General features: G+C 50.5%; 1 protein-coding gene across 1 annotated transcript in view; it reads right to left on the bottom strand.

Moving 5' to 3' along the window:
• Window positions 1-351: 351 nt before the first annotated feature.
• The window catches only part of CABLES1 (Cdk5 and Abl enzyme substrate 1), a gene marked incomplete at both ends in the record, with an annotated part of 107,406 nt that continues 85,011 nt past the window's right edge, over window positions 352-22,746 (bottom strand). The window contains 5 exons of the mRNA XM_079718250.1: window positions 352-492; window positions 2,531-2,738; window positions 3,986-4,092; window positions 19,494-19,597; window positions 20,844-21,000. Of these exons, the coding sequence (XP_079574376.1) occupies window positions 352-492; window positions 2,531-2,738; window positions 3,986-4,092; window positions 19,494-19,597; window positions 20,844-21,000 (717 nt within the window). The remainder of the gene's footprint in view (window positions 493-2,530; window positions 2,739-3,985; window positions 4,093-19,493; window positions 19,598-20,843; window positions 21,001-22,746) is intronic.

Here is a 22,746-nt window from a genome sequence, read left to right as displayed (position 1 = left end):
CTCCGAGTTGGAACAGGGCTGGAGAGAAGGCCCTGGACCACGCCTGCCAGGTCTGCGTGTGGTCGCGAGGAAGTCTGGGTGAGGCCAGCTGGGAAATCTGGTGAGTGGAGAGCTGGGAGAGCCACCTTCTGCTCGGGTCTCCCCTCCCTGGCTGAGCGGTAAACGGTTCACAGCCCATCTCGGCTGGCCAGATGGAAGACTCCCTGAAAAGTTTCTGGTTCTGCTTCTACACAAAAACATGTCGAGAGGAGAAAAGTTTGCTGTGTTGAGTTCTGTTTTTGCATTTCCAGTAGTACGCGCTGCCCCAGCGAGCTCAGGGGAAGTGGTCCCGGCCCTCCTAGGAGGCCTGTGCTAGGAGCTCTGGACCAGGCGTCTGTAGTGGGGCATGACTTCGTGCTCCGGCAGATGAAGGGCAAATTCCAAGGCCACCAACACCGGGAACTCGAAGGCAATCAGTTCTCGTCTATTCAGCCGGAACTTCTCTTCCAGCTTCTGCAACAGAAATAAAGGAAACCAAAAGCCTTTTAGCTTTGAAATAAAAATCCTAGGTTTTCTCCACGTGTAACCTCTGTATCCATCAGCCAGAGAGCGTTTACAGAGAAACCCGTTATGGGCAAGACTGTGGAGGAAGAAACGGAGGCATCAGCTGTGTTTCCTGCTCTCAGTCCTGATGGAAGAGGACTCGTACCTCCCTGAGGACCCACAGTCTGCCGGGAGCCTGAGATACATCCCGTACTTCATTACATCTCTTGATAATCTTACAAGGTCAGTGTTACATTTATCTCTATTTTACAGATGGGTAAACAGGGTCAAGAGGTTAAGAATTTGTCTAAGGTGACATGGCAGCACATTGAAATGCTGAGATTCAGAGTCAGCTGAGACTCAAACTGTACCTGTTACAACTAGGTTATTCAAGCTTAGAGGTAAGACTAAAACCATAGCAAATCATCTATAACAACAATATCCACGTGGGAGGTTTAGGATTGGGGGAGCTGGTTATGTGTAGTTTGGTCCTTGCATTTTACACTCGAGGACCAAGTCCTGGCGAGGCTGCCTCATTTTCAGAGCATTACATGGCTTGGGTGGATCTGACTGGGCTGAGCCCACGCCCAGGGGCTCCCCTTCTGCACTGCTTCTTGGTCCAGCTGCTGCCGGAGTAGGAATGGAGAACAATCAGGGTGAGGGTGGGTAGGCAAGGCCTCATTTTTGCTAGAGTACATTCTGCTTTGGCTTAAACTTAGCTTTTGGCTTAATTAAAAAAAAAAAATCTCAACACCAGAGTAGTCGGCGACTACTTTCAGATTATAACTGGGTCGGGATCTTGCGTTCAGTTAATTGCTACTGCAAATGGCCTGTCAGATCGTTACCCTTGTATTCTGCATTGGTACTATCAGCATTGCTGGATGATATATTTCTCAACGATGAAATGTGTGTAACAGCACACTTGTAAAGATTCATTAGTTCATCTATTATCTATGTAAACCTATTGATTCTCAGCTCAGGTTTGGTATCCAAACATCACCTCCATGGTCCTAAAAGTGTTTACTACACAAATTAGATGATTCTGTACCATTTCTTCCATGGATGGATGAATGGATAAACAAAATGTGGTGTACACATGCAATGGAACATTATTCAGCCTTAAAAAGGTAGGAAATTCTGATGAATCTCCTGATCTGTTGGCTTTATTGTATCTCAAATTTTCTATGAATACACTGATTTTTTTTTTTTTTGTCTGCACTGTGCAGCTTGTGGGATCTTAGTTCCCCGACCAGGGATTGAGCCCAGGCCCTTGGCAGTGAAAGCGTGGAGTCCTAACCACTGGACTGCCAGGGAATTCCCAGAATACACTGAATTTTAAAAACAGGCATTCTTGTATCTGTCCAAGAAGATCAGTGTTTCCTTGCTTTAAAGGGGCTCTACTTTAATTTTTTTTTTTTAATTAATTATTTATTTATTTAGCTACACTGGGTCTTTAGTTGCGGCATGTGTGATCTGGTTCCCTGACCAGGGATTGAACTTGGACCCCCTGCATTGGGAGCATAGAGTCTTAACCACTGGACAACCAGGGAACCCCAAGGGGCTCTATTTTAAAAGGAAGGAGATACCACTCAGTCAAGCCCACACCCTTCCCCAAAAAAGCAGCCGAGGCCACAGGAAGCCAAGGTGTGTCTGATGGATGTTCTGCAGGTCACACCACCCGCAGGACCCCTGGCTATTACAGTGGCTTCTGTGGCTTGGAGAATAAGCTCACCCTCATGGTGCCTAAACGTGTATTTTATGGCCAGACCCAGTGAGATCTTCAGTCTCATCAAAGTGGCCTATCCCTCTGTTCTAAGACAGCCCGAGATGTGGGGTCTGACATCTACTGTAGAAGGGCCAACCTCACAGCCCTGGTCCCTTAGCTGGTACTAAGGCTCAGAAGTCTCCCGGGCTGGGTCACCAACCAGGCTCTTCTGAGACCAACACAGGCCTGGAGTGCATGCCTCCCCGCCCCTGCAACCAGCCAATCAGAATTCAGCCCACTTACGTCAATTAAATGCTTGACTTCATGTTTTTTGAGGTCGCTTCCAATTTTGGCTGCTAAGAGCACGCACGCCCCGGCACAAAGCTTCCGGTTGTGTTTGTTTAGCTTTCCCTTGAGGGCGAGCTTCTCAAAGTAGACAAATGCCATGGCCACCGTGGGCTCCTCGAGGCCACAGTCCTCCTGGGCAAGTTTCCGCATCTCTCGCTTCAGGCTAGAAAAAGATGGGAGGGAGGGAAGAGTCTAATCAGAACTTGGAGTTTCGGGTGACCCCAAAGAAAAAGAGTACCCTGTCTTGAAAGCATTTTCTCTTTCATTTCCAGAAGGGTGACGTGGAATGGGATTAAATCCTTATGAGTGAGAAAGTTACGTTGTATGTGGCCAACAGACTTAAGTCGCTGGGACTTCGAACCCTTCTCTGTTGGTCAAGCTGTACAGACAACGTCCAGGTGGGACCATGTTGAGCCCAAGTGGATAGCTGAGGGTCCAGAAACTAGGAGTAGGGCCACCCACAGTGACAGAGGGAAACTAAGGTCATTCCAGAGAGACAGTTACTCGGATAAATTAGGTACTTGGTATCAGCTCTGCCCAAGATCGCTTATGGCCACTAACTATGGCCGAAGAGGGGTTAGACTAAGAGTGCAGCAACCAGCCTACTTAGGAAAGCTGCCCAACCAACAGACAAAATATGAATACTTAATTTTTCTCACCTCTTCTGGCCAGGAACGTGCCAGAATCAAATCAGGATTGGGATACATAAATGTATGAATGCTGGCACATGTTCCAACACTATGTTTGTGTATAGCCTAGCCTCTATTACTACACACCCACATACACACACACACACGCCCTGAAATCTTGCTGTCCTGGCACACAGATACAACACAAGTCAGCTTCTCTCCAGCCCAGCAGGGCCAGTCCTCTCGATTACTGGGCCGGAAGATGTGGGTCACCACAAGGTCGATCCAATCAGCTGCAGGGGAAATGTGGGCCTGATTTTGCTTTGGCCGTTTTGCTGACTGCTTACATATAGGGCTTGGCTGTCACCTCTGGGCAGACGGTTGTGGGTAAAGAGTTATCTCAAACCCTCTGATGTCAACTCTGTTCTGTTTTGCCTGCATTTGAGAACGCAGGGAACTGAATGTTTCCTATTCTCAGTTTTCCATAACATAAATCTTACTGAACTGTAAGCCACAGATAGTATGAAATGATTCTTTCATAAGGAACCTCACTACAGATTCTTGTCAGCTTGTGTCAAGGGCTCCGCCTCTGTCCTGCCTGCCATGGCTCACTCACATCTGGGCACCGGTCAGCCAGCACCGGACGAGCCTCTTCTAGCTGAATGAGACCATGTTTCACTTCTCCAGAACAACAGAAGACCCACCGTACAAAGCACGAGCTCAGTGCGTGCTGGGAGAGGGGCCTGGGGGAAACTTCAGGTGGGCGTTCATCCCCACGTACCTCCTTATTTTGCTGAGTGTTAACTTAATGTGAGGAAACTTCTCCTTGAAGGTCTCATTCATGTCCTTCTTGAGATCCGAGGGCTTCACGTAGTCGATCACCGTGGTCTGAAACAGATGGGGCGACACGGCTCACTCCTTAAAATACTGGTCATGGGTATAATCATGTGCAAGTTAGAGCCAACTTCTAACACCCTGCACCGCCAGCAACAGGGGACTCAGATGAGGGCCACCTCAAGGGCTCTGCTGGAGGCAGGAGCCTGACATGCAGGGCCTCTGCAGGTGGAGGGAAGCCAAACCCTGTCCATCAGCAGGACAACACTTAGAAATCATCAGGAGTCTGTGCCTGGCAAAAAAGGGAGACCCTCTTAGTGCCCGTGTTTCAGCCTGTTGTTCACAGAGTGTGGTATCTGGACCCTCGCAGATCTGGGTACAATCCTCACGACCACCATAAGTCATCTGGCTGTGAGAGGTCTATTTATTTAGTGACCCCAAACTTCAGATTCCACATCTGTAAAATGCAAACAGCAACAGCGCCTACCTCATACGGCTATTTGGAGAACTACGTCAAAAGTGCTCTGTGCGGTGCTTGGTATACAGCAAGTGCTCAATAAATGTTAGCTACTGGTCTTTTATTTTTTTAATTGTGGGAAAATACCCATGACATAAAATTGATATTTTTACCTTTTTTTAAAAAAATTAATTAATTTACTTATTTTTGGCCGTGTTGGGTCTTTGTTGCTGCGCGCAGGCTTTCTCTAGTTGTGGCGAGCGGGGGACTACTCTTCGTTGCGTTGCGTGGGCTTCTCATTGCGGTGGCTTCTCTTGTTGCAGAGCACAGGCTGTAGGCGTGTGGGCTTCAGTAGTCGTGGCTCGCGGGCTCTAGAGCACAGGCTCAGGAGTTGTGGCGCACGGGCTTAGTTGCTCCGCGGCATGTGGGATCTTCCTGGACCAGGGCTCGAACCCGTGTCCCCTGCATTGGCAGGCAGATTCTTAACCACTGCGCCACCAGGGAAATCCATTTTTACCGTTTTTAAGTGTGCAGTTCAGTGGCATTAAGTACATTCACCATATTGTACAACCATTACCACCATTCACCTCTAGAACTGTTGTCATCTTGCAAATCTGAAACTCTGTCCCGATTAAATGCTAACTCCCCATTCTCTCCCCCCAGCTCCTCCTGGACACCACCATTCTACTTTCTGTCTCTCTGAATTTGACTACTCCTCATAGAAGTGGAATCACACAGTATTTGTCCTTCTGTGTCTGGCTTATTTCACCACGCATAATGTCCTCAAGGTTTATCCATGTTGTAGCACGTTTTAGAATTCCCTCCCTTTCTAAGGCTGGATAATATTCCATTGTAGGTATATAACGTTAGCTGTTATTAACAGTCCCATGCACCCTGAGTTCCTCCTCCTCCCCTTCCCCTTCCCAATTCCATCCATCCTGAAAAACCGGCTCCTTCGAGCTCTCTCTGCGTACCCTGCTCTCCCTTGCTTCTCTGTGCCTTACACTATTAACTCTGAATTAAACTCAGTCTGGTGGGGAGGGATAAATTGGGAGACTGGGATTGACATGTACACACTACTATATATATAAAACAGATAACTAATAAGGACCTGCTGTATAGCACAGGCAACTCTACTCAATACTCTGTAACGGCCTATATGGGAAAATAAAAAAAAGAGTGGATATATGTATATACATAACTGATTCTCTTTGCTGTACACCTGACACTAATACAACGTTGTAAATCAAGTATACTCCAATTAAAAAAAAAAAAAACAACTCAGTCTGGCTGGATCTCACCGGAGTAATCTTACCCCACCTCCTCAGGAACATACTTTCCAAGGGTTGCAACAACGTGGGATGCCTCTGCTGGCTGGTTACGGGCGGTAACCTTTGTCAGGCACAGCCAGAGAAAGAAGAAACCACAACTGTGACGAGGAGGCCGGTTCCCGTGGACAGCTACTGCCAGCCTCTTCTCAGGTGACTGCCTGGTCTTTTTCAGAAGACACGTCCAAGGTCTCCTCAGCAGCTCTAACAAAAGTTGGTGGATTTCTGTGAACACCCCCATTCAGAAGACGTTTGGTTGGACACGGTTTCAGAACAGGCACATGGAACGTCTCTGGTGTCACTTTTTTTTTTTGCGGTACGCGGGCCTCTCACTGCTGTGGCCTCTCCCGTTGCGGAGCACAGGCTCCGGACGCGCAGGCCCAGCGGGCATGGCTCACGGGCCCAGCTGCTCCACGGCATGTGGGATCTTCCCAGACCGGGGCACGAACCCGTGTCCCCTGCATCGGCAGGCGGACTCTCAACCACTGCGCCACCAGGAAAGCCCTGGTGTCACTTTTATAACCAAGAGCAGGCAAACAGCCTGCATGTCCAAATTCACACTGATCTCGGTGGCCCCTTCTTTGCTTCTCTGGCCAAGAAAGGCAAACCACAGTCCTATTAATGCACACGATTCCACCAAGCTTGTTCAGAGCTTTTCCACTTCTGGGTGGAAGTGGACTCAGTGGGCGCAATGCCACGACTTCCGCCTCGGAGCCGTGGTCTTTCCAGCCCAATCAGGAAGGCTGTCCCTCAGCTGACCCAGGACACAGCCATCTGGTAGCTGCCATGTGTCCCGGCGACGTGCCAGTGAAGAGCCGGGAAATAGCGACCGGCCGTGGAGCACGTGTGGACACGTGCACGCACACACGCATGGGCAGTGCTGCTCTGCTGGGCTATGGGAGCGGGGTGCACACATTTTATGGAAGCCACGTGCTACCAAGGTCCAGGAGAGTGGACGCCTTCCCTGTGGCAGCCCTCCAAGACGTGCCTGCCATCTCAAACAAACGTCTCCTCTGGGCTGCACAGGATGTGAGAGTTTTCATTTAGGAAACAGGCGGCAGAACGGGGCACAGCTAACGCATTGACCTCAAGCTGGGCCCAGCAGCCAATCAGCCAAGTTTTCTGTTTCCTAAATAGCCAGTACCCCCTCCCCCTTCCTCCCACCCCTCCCCACATCCTGACCTCCCAGAGACACAGCCCCTCCTGCTCGTCCTCTGCAGACAACCGTCGCGAGGCTTGCAATGATGTGAGCGGGTTCAAGCCAAGAGTTGCCAGCTTTTGCCGGGGGTCAAACCTGGGTGAGCCCCCAGCAAGGATATTCCAGGGGCTGGAGGAGGTGGGGTTGTGTGGGAGGTGTCTGGATCCCTCCCTGTGGCAACCACAGCGGCCCTGCTGTTTTCTGTCTTAAATGTAGATACACGCAACGCTTCTCTTGAAAGAAGGCTCCCACTGTCAGAAGAGTGCCTTCCAGCCACCTCACCTTACAGAGGAGGAAACAGAGGGTCAGAGAGGTGATGGGGCTTGCCCCCACTGAGGTAGGGCACGCTGCTTTCCTGCTCTTAATCAGACTGAAAGAGCACGAGTTAGTAGCAGCAGGGAGTAGCTCCAAGAGGCTGGCAGGTGGAAAGGGTTGGGGACGGTGGTTGGCGGTTCCATCTCCAGAGAGCCAGGCCTAACTTGCAAAAAGTGGCTTAACCTCCCTGAGCTGAGCCTCACCTTCCTCTTCTCTGCACAAGGTAAGAATACCTGATGGGCTGCTTCAGAGGTTTATCTCAAAGATCAAACAGAGAACACGATGTACCTAAAGGACACTGAAGAGTTTTATTAAGAGGACAACAGAGAGACGGCAGCAAACCAGTTCCGCTTCAGTCCCACTGAGTCAGTGTCTGAGGGGGGCGCCCTGCTCTCTGCACCGTGATCTTGCCCAGGTGATTTTTATGCGAATCAGATCCTCCTTGCCTAGGCTGCAATGCCACTTCTGCAGGATCATCTTCCCTAAACCCCAGTGTTTCACCTTCACTATACACTATGGCTTGGATATCCAACCCCCTTCTGGGAGGCCTTGCTGTACTCCCCGACTCCTTTGCAGCTAGGATTCCAAATACAATTCTAGTTCTTCCTATCCCATGCGCTGGTGTCAGAAAGCAGAGCTGAAGCAGAGGCTGGGCTTCTGTTGTTTCTGCTACCAAGCAGAGTTGCCGCAGGAGCCCTAGAGTCCCGGTTTCCATTTTGCGGGTGTAGACCACAGTGGGGCAGCATGGGTCTGGATCCAGCAGCAGTGGCAACTTCCTGACCATGGAGGTGGCAGTACTGTCACATCCAGAGCTGACAGCCAGTGCAGATTCCCCTAGTGACCTGGTTCTGCAGTATGGTTTTGGGATCATTCCTGAAACCCCAACTTAGGCTGTTTCATCAGCCTCCCCATTGACTCTATAAGCTGTTTGGTACCCTGGAAGAAAATGCCTTTCTTCTTAAACTAGCTTGAGTGGATGCCGTGCTTCATAACTGAACCATAAGTGAGGCATACGCTGTTTTCACTGATGGCATTTATTGCTACTGTAACAGGACCTTACTGGGGGGATGTGGGATAGGGCAGAGCTCTGCTTCCCCTAAAGGCACCGATGTCATCAGTTCACCGCAGCACTGGGGTCCTCCCACGCCACTTCCTGACCAGTCCTAGCTTTAGAAGGGCCCCGTGAGCACCAACAACCCAGCTCAGCTTGCAGCCCTGGAGGTGGGGCAATGAGGGCTCCGGCCACCCCCAAGCCCAGACCTTGCAGGAGAGACTCTTATTTTTACAAGTAGCCTCATCCTAGCTCTTGGGATACGGAGCTGGGACCTACTTTTCCTGGCAGCAGGATGAGTGGATAGCTATATTTGTTTCCATGCTGGAGCCTGGAGAGGCGTGTAGAAGGAGGGCCAGTGAGCTGATGCTATGAGACCCTTGGCTCAGCACCTGGCCCCCCAGCAAGGGCTGCATGTGGCCAAGCCCTCAGGTTCATGTTCTAAGTGGTAGAATTCCTCTGAACCCCAGCTCTGCCACCTGGAGGTACAGAGGTGGCACTCTGTGATGCCTTCTGTGCGGGGTTTCCAGCCACAGGGCCATGTCCTGGTGACTGCTCCCCGCACCGGGCAGAAGGCTGGCTGGCAGCCTGACCCTCCATTTACTGATCTATTTAGCCATCACCTGGCTACTCTCTTTCCTCAACTAGATATAGTACATTTTGGGGGTAAGAGGGTCTCTGCAAACTTCCATCTTTCTGTCAAGGCCCCCCCATTTCCTGACCTCCAAGTGTCCAGCAGCCCTATCCTCCAGGGCGGTCTGGCAGAGGGAGGGTGGCTCCACTGAGGAAGGTACAGGATGGACACAAGCCAGCTGGGCCTGCATTCCTAGGGGTTGGCAGCGTCAGGAAATCCAAGGGCATCTGGGGAAAGAGGCTGTGCATGCTGACTGCTGAAGGCTTGCTATGCCTGGACCTGAGGCAGGTGCCCAGTAATAGTCATTCTAGTTCACTAGCTTACATATATTTTGGGGGTGAGGTAGGTTGGCTTCTGGGGCAACGAAACGCTGCAAGGTTCAAGATGGTAGGAGGATGGTGGTAAATCTCGGATGTCAGTCTGAGTGCCTTAGAACACAAAAGTGGTTGTATCAGTGTCCAGTGGCTGCTGTAACAAAGTACCATAGACTTCATGTCTTAAACAACAGAAATTCATTGTCTCACAGTTCTGTATGCCGGAAATCCAAGATCAAGGTATCAGCAGGGCCACGGTCTCTCTGAAACTCTCCCTTGCTTCTTCCCAGCTTCTGGTAGTCCCAGGTGGTCCTTGGCTTGCGTATGCATCATTCCAATCCCTGCCTCCACACGGTGTTCTCTGTGTGTCTGTGTTCACATGGCCATCTTCTCTCTGTGTCTCTGTCTTCTTAGAAGGACACCAGTCCTATTGGGCTAGGGCCCACCTTGCTCCAGTATGACCTCATCTTAACTAATTTACATCTGCAAACACCCCATTGCCAAATAAGGTCACAGCCTCAGATACTGGGGGTAGGACTTGAGCCAATCTTCTTGGGGGGACACAACTCCACCCACAGCAGTGGTGTCGCTTGTGATGGAGCTGCTGTGCAGCCTCGCTGTACTCTGATTTCAGCCCTCCATCCCAGGCTGGATGCAGCGTCGCCCCTGCCTGTGAGGCCCCGCTCTGCCCCGGGCAGCAGGTTCTGGCCTTGACCTTGGTCTGAGGGAGCACGTCTCTTCTGCCCCCACCTCCTCCACCTCCAGATGGCCCTGGCTCACTCTTGCTCTCATCTCTGCTTCTCTGAGCTGCAGCTCAGTGGGGAGGATCCAGACTCCGGAGCCAGATGCCTGGGTTTAAACGCCAGCTCGGCCACTCAGCATCCGGGCACTAGTGCAGGTGGCCTAAACTCTCTGTGCCTCCATTTCTTCATCTGGCTTCTCCGTCACGTGCTTTATGATGATGGCTGCAGGGCACCAGACGTACGGGCTGCTCATGCTCAGCGGCTCGGGGCACGTGATCAGGGTGGCTGAATGGGTGGCCCCCAAAGCGACAATCTGCTCCCAGGCCCTTGCTCAGACAGGGCCTTGCACGCACGCTGCACCTGGAGCCTGCTGCTTCAGATCGGCCTGCTCTGGCCAGGCGCCAAGTATGGGAAGAATAGCCCTGAGCCCAGGACGACCCCTTCAGGTAGATTCCACGAGGGATGACAGTCCTCACTGTCCTCAGCTCTGGTTCCCCTCTAGGAAACACTTTCTGGAACACAGCAGCCACGACTCCTCTGCATGGTCCTATCTGTCTTGAGGGAGCCTTACGACATCCTTTAGAGGGTGGACCTCCCTCCCTCCCCAACCCCGAGAGACACTCGTCCTCTTTCCAGTGACGGGGGGTGAGCCGAGGCGGCAGTACCGGGAGGCTGAGCTGCAGGCGCGGGTTACAGTGGGCCCCCAGCCACTCATTCGTTCTGGCTCGAGAGAGAATGAATGAAACGGGAGGCCCATGCTTTGTTCCAGGTCCCCTATCAATCTAACTGCACAGTTTACAAAGGCTCACAACGGTTGGGTTTTGCCAGTGGGCGTGCATTCCTATGAATCAAAGTGCTAATAAATGGGCCGTGGTCCCCTACTGGTCTGGTACAGACCGGGTGACCGCTGTGCTCAGTGCCACTAAATTCCAGGCCGCGGGATTTGCCAAGTGCAGGGGTCCTTGCGGCCCCAGCAGTGGCCAACAGCTGGGCACGGCTGCGTTTGGGATGGGCAGCTCCATCCCTGGCGCCTGTGATTCGCAGGGTGGGGTGGAGCGAGAGATCACTTAAATGCACTTTCTCGCAGCTGCCTGGCTGCGGGGAAGCTGTGTGTGCACAGCTGCAGAAAGAAGAAGGACGGTCAGCCGGGAGGAGGAGACCATTCGAACGAAACGCAGAAGGTCCAGGAGATGCAATTCAGAAAGGAGCCCTGCCCGGCCTGCCCCGCCAGAGAGGCAGGCAGAGTTAGGAAAGGCCCAGCATGGGGGCTGATGCCACACATGCCTTCTGAGATAACAGGAAACGACGGTAAGACCACAACCTAGTTCTCCAGCTGGAAGAGTCTACTGTGCCGCGGAGACACCCTTTGCTTTTTACAAAAACAGATAAAGGCTTGGACTCACCAGGAGAGAAGGGAGGGAGCCTCCACAGAGCTGACCTTGGGCCCCATTCTGGCCCAGGGCACCACCAGGATGCCCTAAAGGGAAGGCCTCCCAGGGTGGGCTTGGGGTGCAACAGGAGAGGGTGGGAGGCAGCAGGTGTGCACCGGGGGTGCGTGCACCCTCGTAACGGTGCTGGAGGAGAACGAGGGGCTCAGAGCTGACAGGCTGATGGTCTGATTCCCACAGAAACAACATAAAAGGTGCTTCCACTCGGGGCTGCTAAGGCTCTCCTTCCTTTCGTCCCCACCTCCAGGGCTCACATCTCTCTAGGGACTCTTAGAGCAGCTCTGAACTGATGTGAGCTCGCTGTCAGCTCTGCTGCCGCTCCCCTCTGGGTCAGAGGGGCCCCTGGGGGGCAGGAACATTCCAGAGGAGCCAGGTTCCAGTGGCAGGGCTACCTGAAACCCAGGAGGCAGCAGGGAGCTCAGGGCAGGTGTGCGGCCTCTCTGAGCCTGGCTTTCCTGGCCTGTGAAACGGAGGATATAAGGCAGTGATGTCTGCAGCTCTTTCCGGTGCCAACAGCCAGCCTCCACTGCACTCGCCTGACATCCACAGGGCTCCGAGCCCAGCTGGGCACCGGAAGGCACACGTGACCTGCTCGCTAAGGAAAGCAGAGCCGCGGCCCTTGATGAAATCTATCTCACCACACACAGCTGGGCATTTTGGCTGTTCTGTGTTTATTCCTTTTCCCTGAGAGGACTGTAAATCACAAGGAAACTACGGGAAGGAGTGCCCAGACCACTCGGCCTGGGGCTGCATTTGTTGCTATTTCTACCCATCGGATTCCAAACACAGGATCCTGGGTCTAACCCCTGCCTCTTCCCTTAGGCGAGCAGCTCTTCAGGTTCGCTCACTGAAATGAGATGGCTTGCAAATCGGGGAGAGGCACACAGGGAAAAAGCTGCGTTTGCGTCAGGATTACACCACCATGTGGACTGGCCCGGTGTGCAAAGCACGTTCACGGTTTCAGACATGTGTCGAGTGTTTACCTGGTACTACAGAAACTTCTGGAGTAGTGTTTCCACCCACCTGAGATAACAGTGGGTGGACGTGGCCCTGAGGTCACACACACCCAGATAGTATTTGCACTTTTAAATGCATGCTTCTTAAAGGGTGGTCTCAGAGCACGAGCTGATGGACTGTGTGTGCAGTGTCATGTTAAAAACCACAAAGTGATCATCAAAAATCTGAGACAAATACAGAGAAAGGGAGCAGCTGCTACCTCTTGGTTGAAATGTAAAGCAAAGTTTCGTTTCATATAATTTTTACAAGAAAAAAAGATTTAAAAAACCCCACAATACTGATGCATGCTACCACATGGATAAACCTTGAAACCATTACGCTAAATGAAAGAGGCCAGACGCAAAAGACCATATTGTGTATGATTCCATCTTCATGAAATGTCCACAATAGGCAAGTCTATAGAGACAGAAAGTACACTGGTGGTTGCCTAGGGCTTAGAGGATGGGTGGGTGCTTAAGGGTATGGGGGCCTCTTTTTGAGGATGATGAAAATGTCCTGAAATTGACTGTGGTAATGGTTGCACAATTTTGTGAATATACTAAAAACCATTGAATTGTACACTTTAAAGAGGTGAATTGTATGATATGTGAATTTCATCTAATAAAACTGATACCAAAAAAACCCCAAATCCCCAAACCCAAACCCAAAACAGAAAACAAAACCCACCACGATGCAATAAGGCATTTTATTTTTACACTTACATCAAAAGCTGGCAGGCCTCAAAGCCCCACTGCTCAGCGTTTGTGCAGGCGCCTGGCAGGGAAGTTCCAGGGCCCCTTCGAATCTCCAGAGAGGCCCAGCAATGGTGTTTTTGTAACACTGAACTACTTTTCTTAAAGAGGGTCTCCCGAATTGAATAAGCTTCAGGCATCTGGAAACCTGGGAGCCTGGAAAGAGCCTTGCGAGGGAGGGGCCCCTGGGCTCAAGCTGCTTTAGCTTCTCAATAAATCCACCTGCAGACAGCTAAGTAAGTGCCCACGTCATCCAGACAGCTTTCAGTGAAAAAGAAATATGGAGGGAAAGCAGAATCCAATCTCACGGAAGCCTGGATTAATCTTGCTTTATTGTCTTCTATTCCCTCCTGCTCAGCATCTCATACTGTCCTGAAAAATTAAGTTCTAAGATATATTCCCACAACCCTGGGGAAATGCTGAAATGGAAGGAGGGGCTTTTCTATGAGTCCTTAGATTGTAATATTAAGTAAATAAAAGAATAGGCACCGTATCACGGAGATCAATCCAAGAGACATCCTCTCGAGACTGAGATACCTATAGATATCACAAAGGTCGTGAGTCGCCTTTCTTTCTGTTGTCAATACTGTTCGAGGGCTTTCTTCCTGAGAAAAGGATCCAGAAATCCCTTCACAGAACGTTAATTTTGTTGGCATTATCTCAGTCAGTTCTCTTATTTTCTCCTCTTAATTGCTCTCCACACCCATAAGGGGGGAAAAACCACTACCGACTTCAGCTGCCAGGTTCTAATGATAAATAACCGCTCTCTAGTGAAACTTTAATTATAGGCCAGGAGGCACAGGGCAGGAAGCACCCGTTCTAGTGGGAGGCCTCTGGCCCCCCTCACTGCATTGAGAAACCATATGAAGCTCAGGCCCTACAAGAACCTGCATGTAGCCAGGAGGCTCGACATACTTTCATGTTTTGTGGTCACCTTCTAGAAACCGTAAGGCCAAAACCACGGGGGCAGCTGCAATTTGATTTCCACATCTGCACCAGGAATTTTTTTTTCATTCAAACCTCTCCTTTGCCCTTTCACAATGGCTAATACTGGGAGTGACTTGCTTGGATCAAAGTTAAAAGATACAACTGTAACTACAAATGCAAGGTCAGTCTCAAAGGGTTCCACTTAAACTCTGTAAATAACAGCTTTCTTTCTGAGCCTTGGGGAATGTTCAGCTCTGGAACCCTCCCACTTTAAGGCACATCCCAGCAGTGGCAATGACCGGCCTTTTTATCTTCTGAGAACAAACATGAACGAAAATATACCTTCAGCTACATCCTGGCTGGTAAACATCACCTTCACTGACTCAGAAAGCCCGCTCCTAGGTATTTACCCAAGAGAAATGAAAATGTATATCCACAAAAAGACTTGTATGTGAATGTTCATAGCAGCAATATTCATAATATCCCTAAGTTGGAAACAATGCAAATGTCCATCAATAGGAGAACGGGTAAATAAATGATGGTATATCCATACAATGGAATCCTACTCAGCAATTTTAAAAAACCCAAAAAACTACTGAGACATGCAACATGAGTGAATCTTACAGATATTAAGTTGTGTGAATGAAGATGGATTAAAAAAAAACACAGTACACAATTCTGTTCATGTGAAGTTCCAGTAGAGGCAAAACCAATCTTTGGTGACAAAAGTCAGAACAGCAGTTGCCTTTGCTGGGAGGGGGTATGAAGCAGAACATGATGGAAAGGAGGGAGCTTGCTAAGGGGATAGAAGTGTCCTACATTTTGGTCGGAGTGGAGGATACAAAATTCATGGAACTATACGCTTAAAATTGGTACGTCTGATTAGCTATAAGTTATACCTTAATATGAAAAGAGAAAAAAATGGCAGGACTTGCCTGGTGGTCCAGTAGTTAAGACTTCGCCTTCCAATGCAGGGGGTGCGGGTTCGATCCCTGGTCGGGGAGCTAAGATCTCACATGCCTCCCGGCCATAAAACCAAAATATAAAGCAGAAGCAATATTGTAACAAATTCAATAAAGACAAAAAAAAAATTGGTCCACATCAAAAAAATCTTTAAAAAAAAAAAGGCTGCTGCAGGATTTGATGGGGTACAAGGACTATGGCTCATCGCTGTAAAGGTTGCTTGATTCCGCAGAGGCCACACCAGCACCTCAGACCCTGCAATTCCACAGGTATAAGACACCCCAAAACCCAGGACAACAGCCCCTCATTCTCAGATCTGGGCCTCTGCTTGGCTGGCCGAACTTAAACTGCCCTGGGGGCCTCGCGGGGACAGGCATATGGCAGCAGGACCCCAGAGGCCTTGGAGGTTGATATTTAGGGAGGTGTGTGGCGCTGCTCAGTCAGCCTGTGAGGGACTTGCTGCTTCCCTTCCCCAACTTCCACAGTAGGGAGCCGGGGAGAGGGAGGAAGGAGCGGGGCTTCTCACAGGGTTGAGTCCGCCTGCAGGGGGAGCCCTGCCAACCATGAGCGTTCACCCCGCAGCAGGAACGCTCCAAGCTGTGTCACTGTGTCAGCTCTTCCTACCCACCTACAGGCCAAGATGTGCCCCAGACCCTCAAAGAGGGCCTTTAACAACCTGGATTAGATAACCCTGTAGCCCCCTCTGTCTACCTTGGTAGCCGGCGCCTACTGACAAGTGCAGCTCCCTGAGCATGGGGTCAAGTTAGCACAGAAAATTTGTCAGGATCATCATTCTATTGACGTGTGTGTGTGTGTGTGTGTGTTTGTGTGTGTGTGTGTGTGTGTATAAAGGGCAGTGACTGTTACTGTTAAAAATATCCATTGTACACAAGGTCAACCTCTTGCACACTTCAGGCTCTTGCACATGGGGCCATCCCCCCAAGGCCTGGCAGGCCTCTCTCCCCTCAGCGTTCACTTTTGCATGTCTTCAGGGGAGCCCTCCTTGAGGCCCACGTCCAACCCCTAACCCTCCCTGTCATTCCTCACCACTTTTCTAAGATGATTCCTTCCTTACCCTCCTCACTGCAGTGACTTGTGTACTGTTCACTGTCTGACTTCTCTACTCACTCTAAGGTCGAGGAGAAGGGGGTTGGCTGGTTTGTCCTCCACTGTATAAGGAAGCACCTGGCCTGGCACATAGTAGGGTCTCAGTCAATACTGGCTAGATGGACAAATTCTATACCTGTTACCCAACACACAAAATAAAGCAAGCAAACCAAAGCCAAACCCTCTACTCTTGCTCTTGCAAGTTCAGTGCCGAAATGCATGTGAAACAGCCCCAGAAGCCACATCTGCTTCTAGAGAGGAAGTCTCCTGGAAGCCAGTCTGAGGCAGTTCGTAACCATGACATGCATGTCAGCGCCGAAAAGTGGACGGCCCACGTTTTATCAAAGTACCAATATCTGTGGCCAGAGCAGAAGGAGATGTAGGTCTTATGAAGCTGACCAGGCAAATGCAGTTCATGAGCAATTTCATTCTCTAAAAAATGGACGGTTACAGGAAGCACAGGCTACAGATTCAATGTAGTGAACTGAAAAATGACCCACTTGGGACCATAAAACGAGGAGGGTAGGACATACACACTGACTTGGCAGGTCATCTAGCGCACTGTCTGCTAGAGCGGGGGAATGATCCGTCTGCACAGGTGTGCACATGTAGACTACAGCCCAGAACCTTGAAGCTCACAATTAAATCATTTAAAGGAAAAAAAAAAAAATCAGAGCCACACCAGCCAGACACCAGGCCTATAAAAGGAGAGGTCAATGTTATCACCAGACGTAACATGACTACAGAAGAGCTCTCCTCCAAACCCCAACGCCAATCAAAAACAGTGCACCTTCTTACTATCTTGGTTACCTAGAAATCTGTTAAACTGTTGGCCCAGAGAATCATCTTCACGTTTTACCCTGAGGTCGGGGGTTCTGCCACTGGCTGCTGAGGGACGTGGATTCAGAAGCACAGTAGGAAGAGTACTAAGCCCAGGGTTCTAGCCTCAGCCCCTCACTTCCTGTCAACTCTGACAGCCTCACTCAGACTCCCTGAGCCACAGTTTCCTGCCCAAATTACTTAATAAAGTGAACTTTAATAAATAAAGCAGTGAACAACATGAAGAACCCTTACTGTTACACAAGTCATGAACTTTCAGTTGCTCTCTCCATGACATCAGGGTAAGGTTTCTGGTCATTTATCGGACGCTTATTATGTGCCAGCTGATACGGATAAGCCCTCGTTTTTAGAAAGAAGTAAATAATCTAACAGATCATAGGTAGAAAAAAAATAACTCTATATGGCTCTGGTTTTGCTTTCTGTGTTAGGAGTTGGAGAATAAGGATAGGAGAGAGAGGAGTCGGGGCAATTTTAAACAAAGTGCCTTTGGCAATTCATTCTGATTCAATGTGGCATTTTATTTTATTTTATGTTTTAAAATATTTATTTACTTATTTATTACTATTATTTTTTAATGATATTTAATTAATTTATTTAATTTATTTATTTTTGGCTGCGTTGGGTCTCCGTTGCTGTGTGCGGGCTTTCTCTAGTTGTGGCGAGCGGGGGCTACTCTTCATTGCAGTGTGAGGGCTTCTCATTGCAGTGGCTTCTCTCGTTGCGGAGCATGGGCTCTAGGCGCGTGGGCTTCAGTAGTTGTGGCTCGCAGGCTCTAGAGCGCAGGCTCAGTAGTTGTGGCGCACGAGCTTAGTTACTCCGCCGCATGGGGGATCCTCCCGGACCAGGGCTCGAACTCGTGTCCCCTGCATTGGCAGGTGGACTCTTAACCACTGCGCCACCAGGGAAGCCCCTAAAATATTTATTTATTTAATTTTTGGCTGCGTCAGGTCTTAGTTGTGGCATGCAGCACCTTTCGTTTCGGCGCGCAGGCTTCTCTCTAATTGTGGTGCACGGGCTCCAGAGCACGTGGGCTCTGTAGTTGTGGTACACGGACTCATTAGTTGCTGGAGCGCAGGCTCAGGTGCCCCACGGCATGTGGGATCTTCATTCCCAGACCAGGGATCTAACCCGCATCCCCTGCATTGGAAGGCAGATTCTGAACCACTGGACCACCAGGGAAGTCCCTCCATGTGGCATTTTAGAATGATCTCTGAGCTATCTGCCAAATTACAAGAGGATATGCATTGAAAGTGAACAGTGAGGGCCTGAGTTCTGCCTGGTGTTTCTCTGACGTCAGCTACTTGCCAGATGCTCAGTGAGAAGAGAAGCTGGGGAGTTGGGGCGGCGGTGGGGGGGCTCTCACTGCTGAGAATGCTAAGCTTAGAGTGAGTGCATGGGGTGGGGTCCCACTCTGGTCTTTGCAGACACAGGAGCCTAGAACAGAAGAAGGACCCCCTGCTCACTCCTGGGGCCAGGGCTTCTGACATCAGCCGGCCGGGGAGGAGCAAGGGAACCAGAGTAGGATGTTTTCAGCTGCGCTCGCCCCTCCGGGCTGGCAGGGGGGCGGTGGGGACATCCTGGGTCGGTGCTCTCTACCCGATGGTGTGCGTGGCAGGCCTGGCGCGGTGGGTTTCTCTAAAAGCCCGGCTCCCACAACCCCACAGCAGCCCAGGCTCCGCCCACATCCAAGTCAGGACAAGTCTGCCCAGTGAAAGTACACAGGACCCTGTCAGGCCCCACTGGTGTCTGGAGAAACAGCAGCCAGAGCGGTGGGAAACGGTGGTCTGCCAAAAGCAGAAACCAAATTACACAAAGGGAAAAAGAGGATGAGCCTGTGAAATAAAAACAGCAAGGAAAGGTTTCCCATTTAACACCCACATTGTCCTACTTTCACTTTCCCGGGAGATGATTCTCTCATCCAGAACCCAGTGCCAAATGCTTGCTCAGAGTGTGTGCAGAGGCCTACGGTCACCGAGGAACTCCAAACAGCTGAACTCGAACTCAGCGCTGCCAGCGATGGGCGTGATTGGTGATGCCCTACCTAGTGGGGTCCATGGACACATATACCCTCAGAGGTGAAGCTGCACCCTGAGCTGGCAGCTTTCACAGCTGCTGGCAATCCAGCCTTCTCAAGCCCTCTGAAGTGGTGTACCTGGGCCAGGTGGCCGGAAGAACCCTGGATGTCATGCAGGTCCTTCCCTGAGTGACCCACACACGGCGGGGGTTGGGGGAGGTCCTCGAGAAGAACCAGGCAGAGCAGTGTTTGAACAAGCCCCCAACCCCAGGAAGAGCCACTGGCCCTTAGGATGAGCACGGCACCCCCAAGTTCTCCGAGGAGGCTGCGGGGGTCAGCTCCTCTGCCACCCCTCCACCGCCACTCACCATGTACGAAGGAAAGATCAGAACTCGTTTGTGCTTGCCGCAAGGCCACTGGGGGTCATCCAGGAGATTCGGGTCATAGTCCATAAACTCTCCCAGGTCGCTACCTGAGGATCACACGCAAAATGATAACTAGGGCCCGGGACCTCCTGAAGCAGAAGTAGCCGGGTGAATGCCTGGTACAAAGTTAGACTGAAGAAAGGGTGGCTTCAGGTCACTGAGCTCAGAGTCACATTGCTCGCTCGGACCGTCAGTAGACGTGTCTCTGCACACCAGTGAAGTGTATGCCCCGGCAGAGGGGGTTCACCAAATACTTAACACTCTCTGCCATTTTTTCCATTAAAAAACTATGAATTAATCTCCCTGACCCGGGAGAGCACAGAACCTCACAAGCATGAAAGAGGCCGTGAACACTCTCAGATTATAAGACGAGGCACGGAAAAGGCTCATTCTCTAAACCTGTAGATCAAATGAGCCTCAAGTGATTGCACGTGAGAAGCACGTTTGGTGTGAATGGTTCCGGGCAGGCTATGCGGTCTGAAAGAACGCAAACCAGAGCAGCCACAAGTGCAAACAGCCGTCAGGGACCTGGGGTGGCCGAACATCAGCACAGCGCTTCTGAGCTCAGCACCTGGACAGGCCTAAGGAGCTTCGTGTCCACCTGGAATTTCTCTGACAGTGGAAATAATCCTGCCTCATAAAGCATTGTTCTGCCTGTGTGGATTCTCACAAAGGCTTGTACAGGCCAAGCTGGAAGCATCCAAGTCTTCCGTCAGCAGCCGAGTAAGCTCACCCCCTGTGAGAATCACAAAGGAAGTTCTCACACCTGATGGTACGTTTATGCCCCAATTATTATTATTATTATTTTTTACAGCTTTATTGGAGTATAATTACTTTACAATGGTGTGTTAGTTTCTGCTTTATAACAAAGTGAATCAGTTATACATATACATATGTTCCCATATCTCTTCCCTATGGCCCAATTATTTGAAGAAAGGCCAAACCTGAGCACTAGGAGAATGTAGGCATGAACCAGGTATTTGGAGAGATAAGGAGTGGAGCGGTGGAAGAGAAGCCGGGGAGTCTAGCCATCTCTGCAAGGCGGCCTGGGCATGTCTCCTCGTGGGAGCTCAGGGGCTGGCGACTGAGGCCTCTCATTAAAGAGCTCGCCCCTCGGCAGGGTTGTGAGCCTGCCTGGCCTGAAATCGGCTTGCCCCAAAGTCCCGTCACCTGCAGGATGAGCTCACGCTCCAGGGCACCTGTCTTCCAATGTGCACAGGGAGACCCAAGCCACACTGTCCACCAAGGCGCCTCCTGCTGCAAGCTACCCAGACCAGCCAGGCCCCAGCTTACCTGTGTCGAGGCTGCCCTGGGTGCTGCTCGCCCGGCCGATGGAGAGGCTGCGGTGGCTCAGGGTACGGAGCTGGGAGAAGGCGGACATGGAGTCTAAGGTGTTTCTCCGCGCTCCAAAGGCGTTCGTGGGTAACAGAAACTGGGTATAAGAAACAGTCTAAAAGGTGAAGACAAAAACGGGCCAGTGATTAACCCTGGGCAGCGTTAGGTTTGCGTTCTGACCAAGCTGCATTGCCATGCCAAGTTCACGTCCATATTCTCATCGCTGCAATTCTAAAATCCAAGATCCGAAAAATGAAATTTGTTTTGGCACTCGTTTGTGCCAAAACCTAAACTGGACTGAGTAGAGGCCATCTGTAGTTTTAATTTATCCCACTTGGCGTGAATATTCATGTTATGGGGCAGAGATATTAGTGTGTCTGATAACAAGGTACTATCGCAGAAGCAGCTAGGATGTTGTCTAACACAAGAGGCATACATCGTGGTACTTTTTCTAATCCACCAAGTGCAGAATTCTAGAATATCAGGTCCCAAGAGTCTCGGGTAAGGGACTGTGCCCTCCCATGTTCCTCTGGCAGATGATGTGTCTGATGCTCATCTCACTTCATCCTCCCTCCTTCCTCTGTGAACACTCAACCTTCAGGAATGAAGAGGCAATACGTGTTTTTCTTTTCACCCACTTGGAGAAACACGGCTCATACACCCCGACACGTGAGCTCGAGGCCGATGTCATTTGGGTGCAGGGGTGACCAGCTGTTCTGCGGGAGGGGTGACGGGTAGGTCTTGCTGCCCCAGCAGTTTACCTACAAGCAAGCTACACTGGACGACTTCCCCAAAGACACACTTGCGTCGTCTCCATAAACGGGCTTTGGGAGTGTTTACAAAGACTGCCTGCATCCGGCATAAAAAGGTCAAGTTCATATTTCAACCTTCCCTCCTTAGACTTCAACTTAGCAGCTCAGTGAATTGTGGATGAAAGTGGGATGTGACAGCCCCCTGCTCGGTGGTCACTCTCTCAGGCCGAGGGACTCTTAGCCTCTCAGGACCATGGGTAGCAAAAAACACTGTCTAGTAGTGGGATTGCTGCCTGCCGTCACCACCAGTTAATGCATGTTCAAACCACCCACCACTCCATCCTGGAACATGCACCTGTGCGCACGCACGTGTGTGTGTGTGTGTGTGTGTGTGTGTGTGTGTGTGTGTGTGTGTGTGAGATAAAGTAGTCTCCCCTTACCCACAATTTCAGTTACTCATGGTCCAAAAATATTAAATGGAAAATTCCAGAAATAGACAATTCATGAGCTTTAAATTGTGCGCCATTCAGAGTAGTATGATGAAATCTAGCACCGTCCTGCCCGGGATGTGAATCATCCCTCTGTTCAGCTGATCCCATCCCTTAGTCACTAAGAAGCCATCTCGGTCATCAGATTGACTATCATGGTATCACAGGGCTTGTGTTCAAGTGACTCTTATTTTACTTAATAGTGGCCCCAAAGCACAAAAGTAGTGATGCTGGCAATTCGGATATTCTCTTACTGTGCCTAACTTATAAATTAAACTTTATTACTGGTATGCATGTATAGGGGAAAATATGGTATACATAGGGTATACTGTACCACCCAAGGTTTTAGGCATCCACGGTGGGTCTTGGAACATATCCCCTGAGGATAAGAGCGGGTGACTGAACTGGTCAGGACCAGCATTAGTGGCGAAATAGCTGTGCTGCTATTTAACCCGTGTGCACACCTGGGATTGGGGACAGGCTGGCGTCACGCACCCAGAAACGTGTCCCACATTGGGTTACCCAGCACGAGCGCAGCTCGTGGTCCATCACACAGCCTCTGTTTCCTGACCCTTGTGGTGTCTGTCAAACAAGCTGGTGGCCTGGAAGCCAGGCAGCCTT

This window comes from Hyperoodon ampullatus (genome assembly GCF_949752795.1).
Source record: "Hyperoodon ampullatus genome assembly, chromosome: 13".
Lineage (NCBI taxonomy): Eukaryota > Metazoa > Chordata > Mammalia > Artiodactyla > Ziphiidae > Hyperoodon > Hyperoodon ampullatus.
This window is presented reverse-complemented; position numbering and strand designations above follow the sequence as displayed.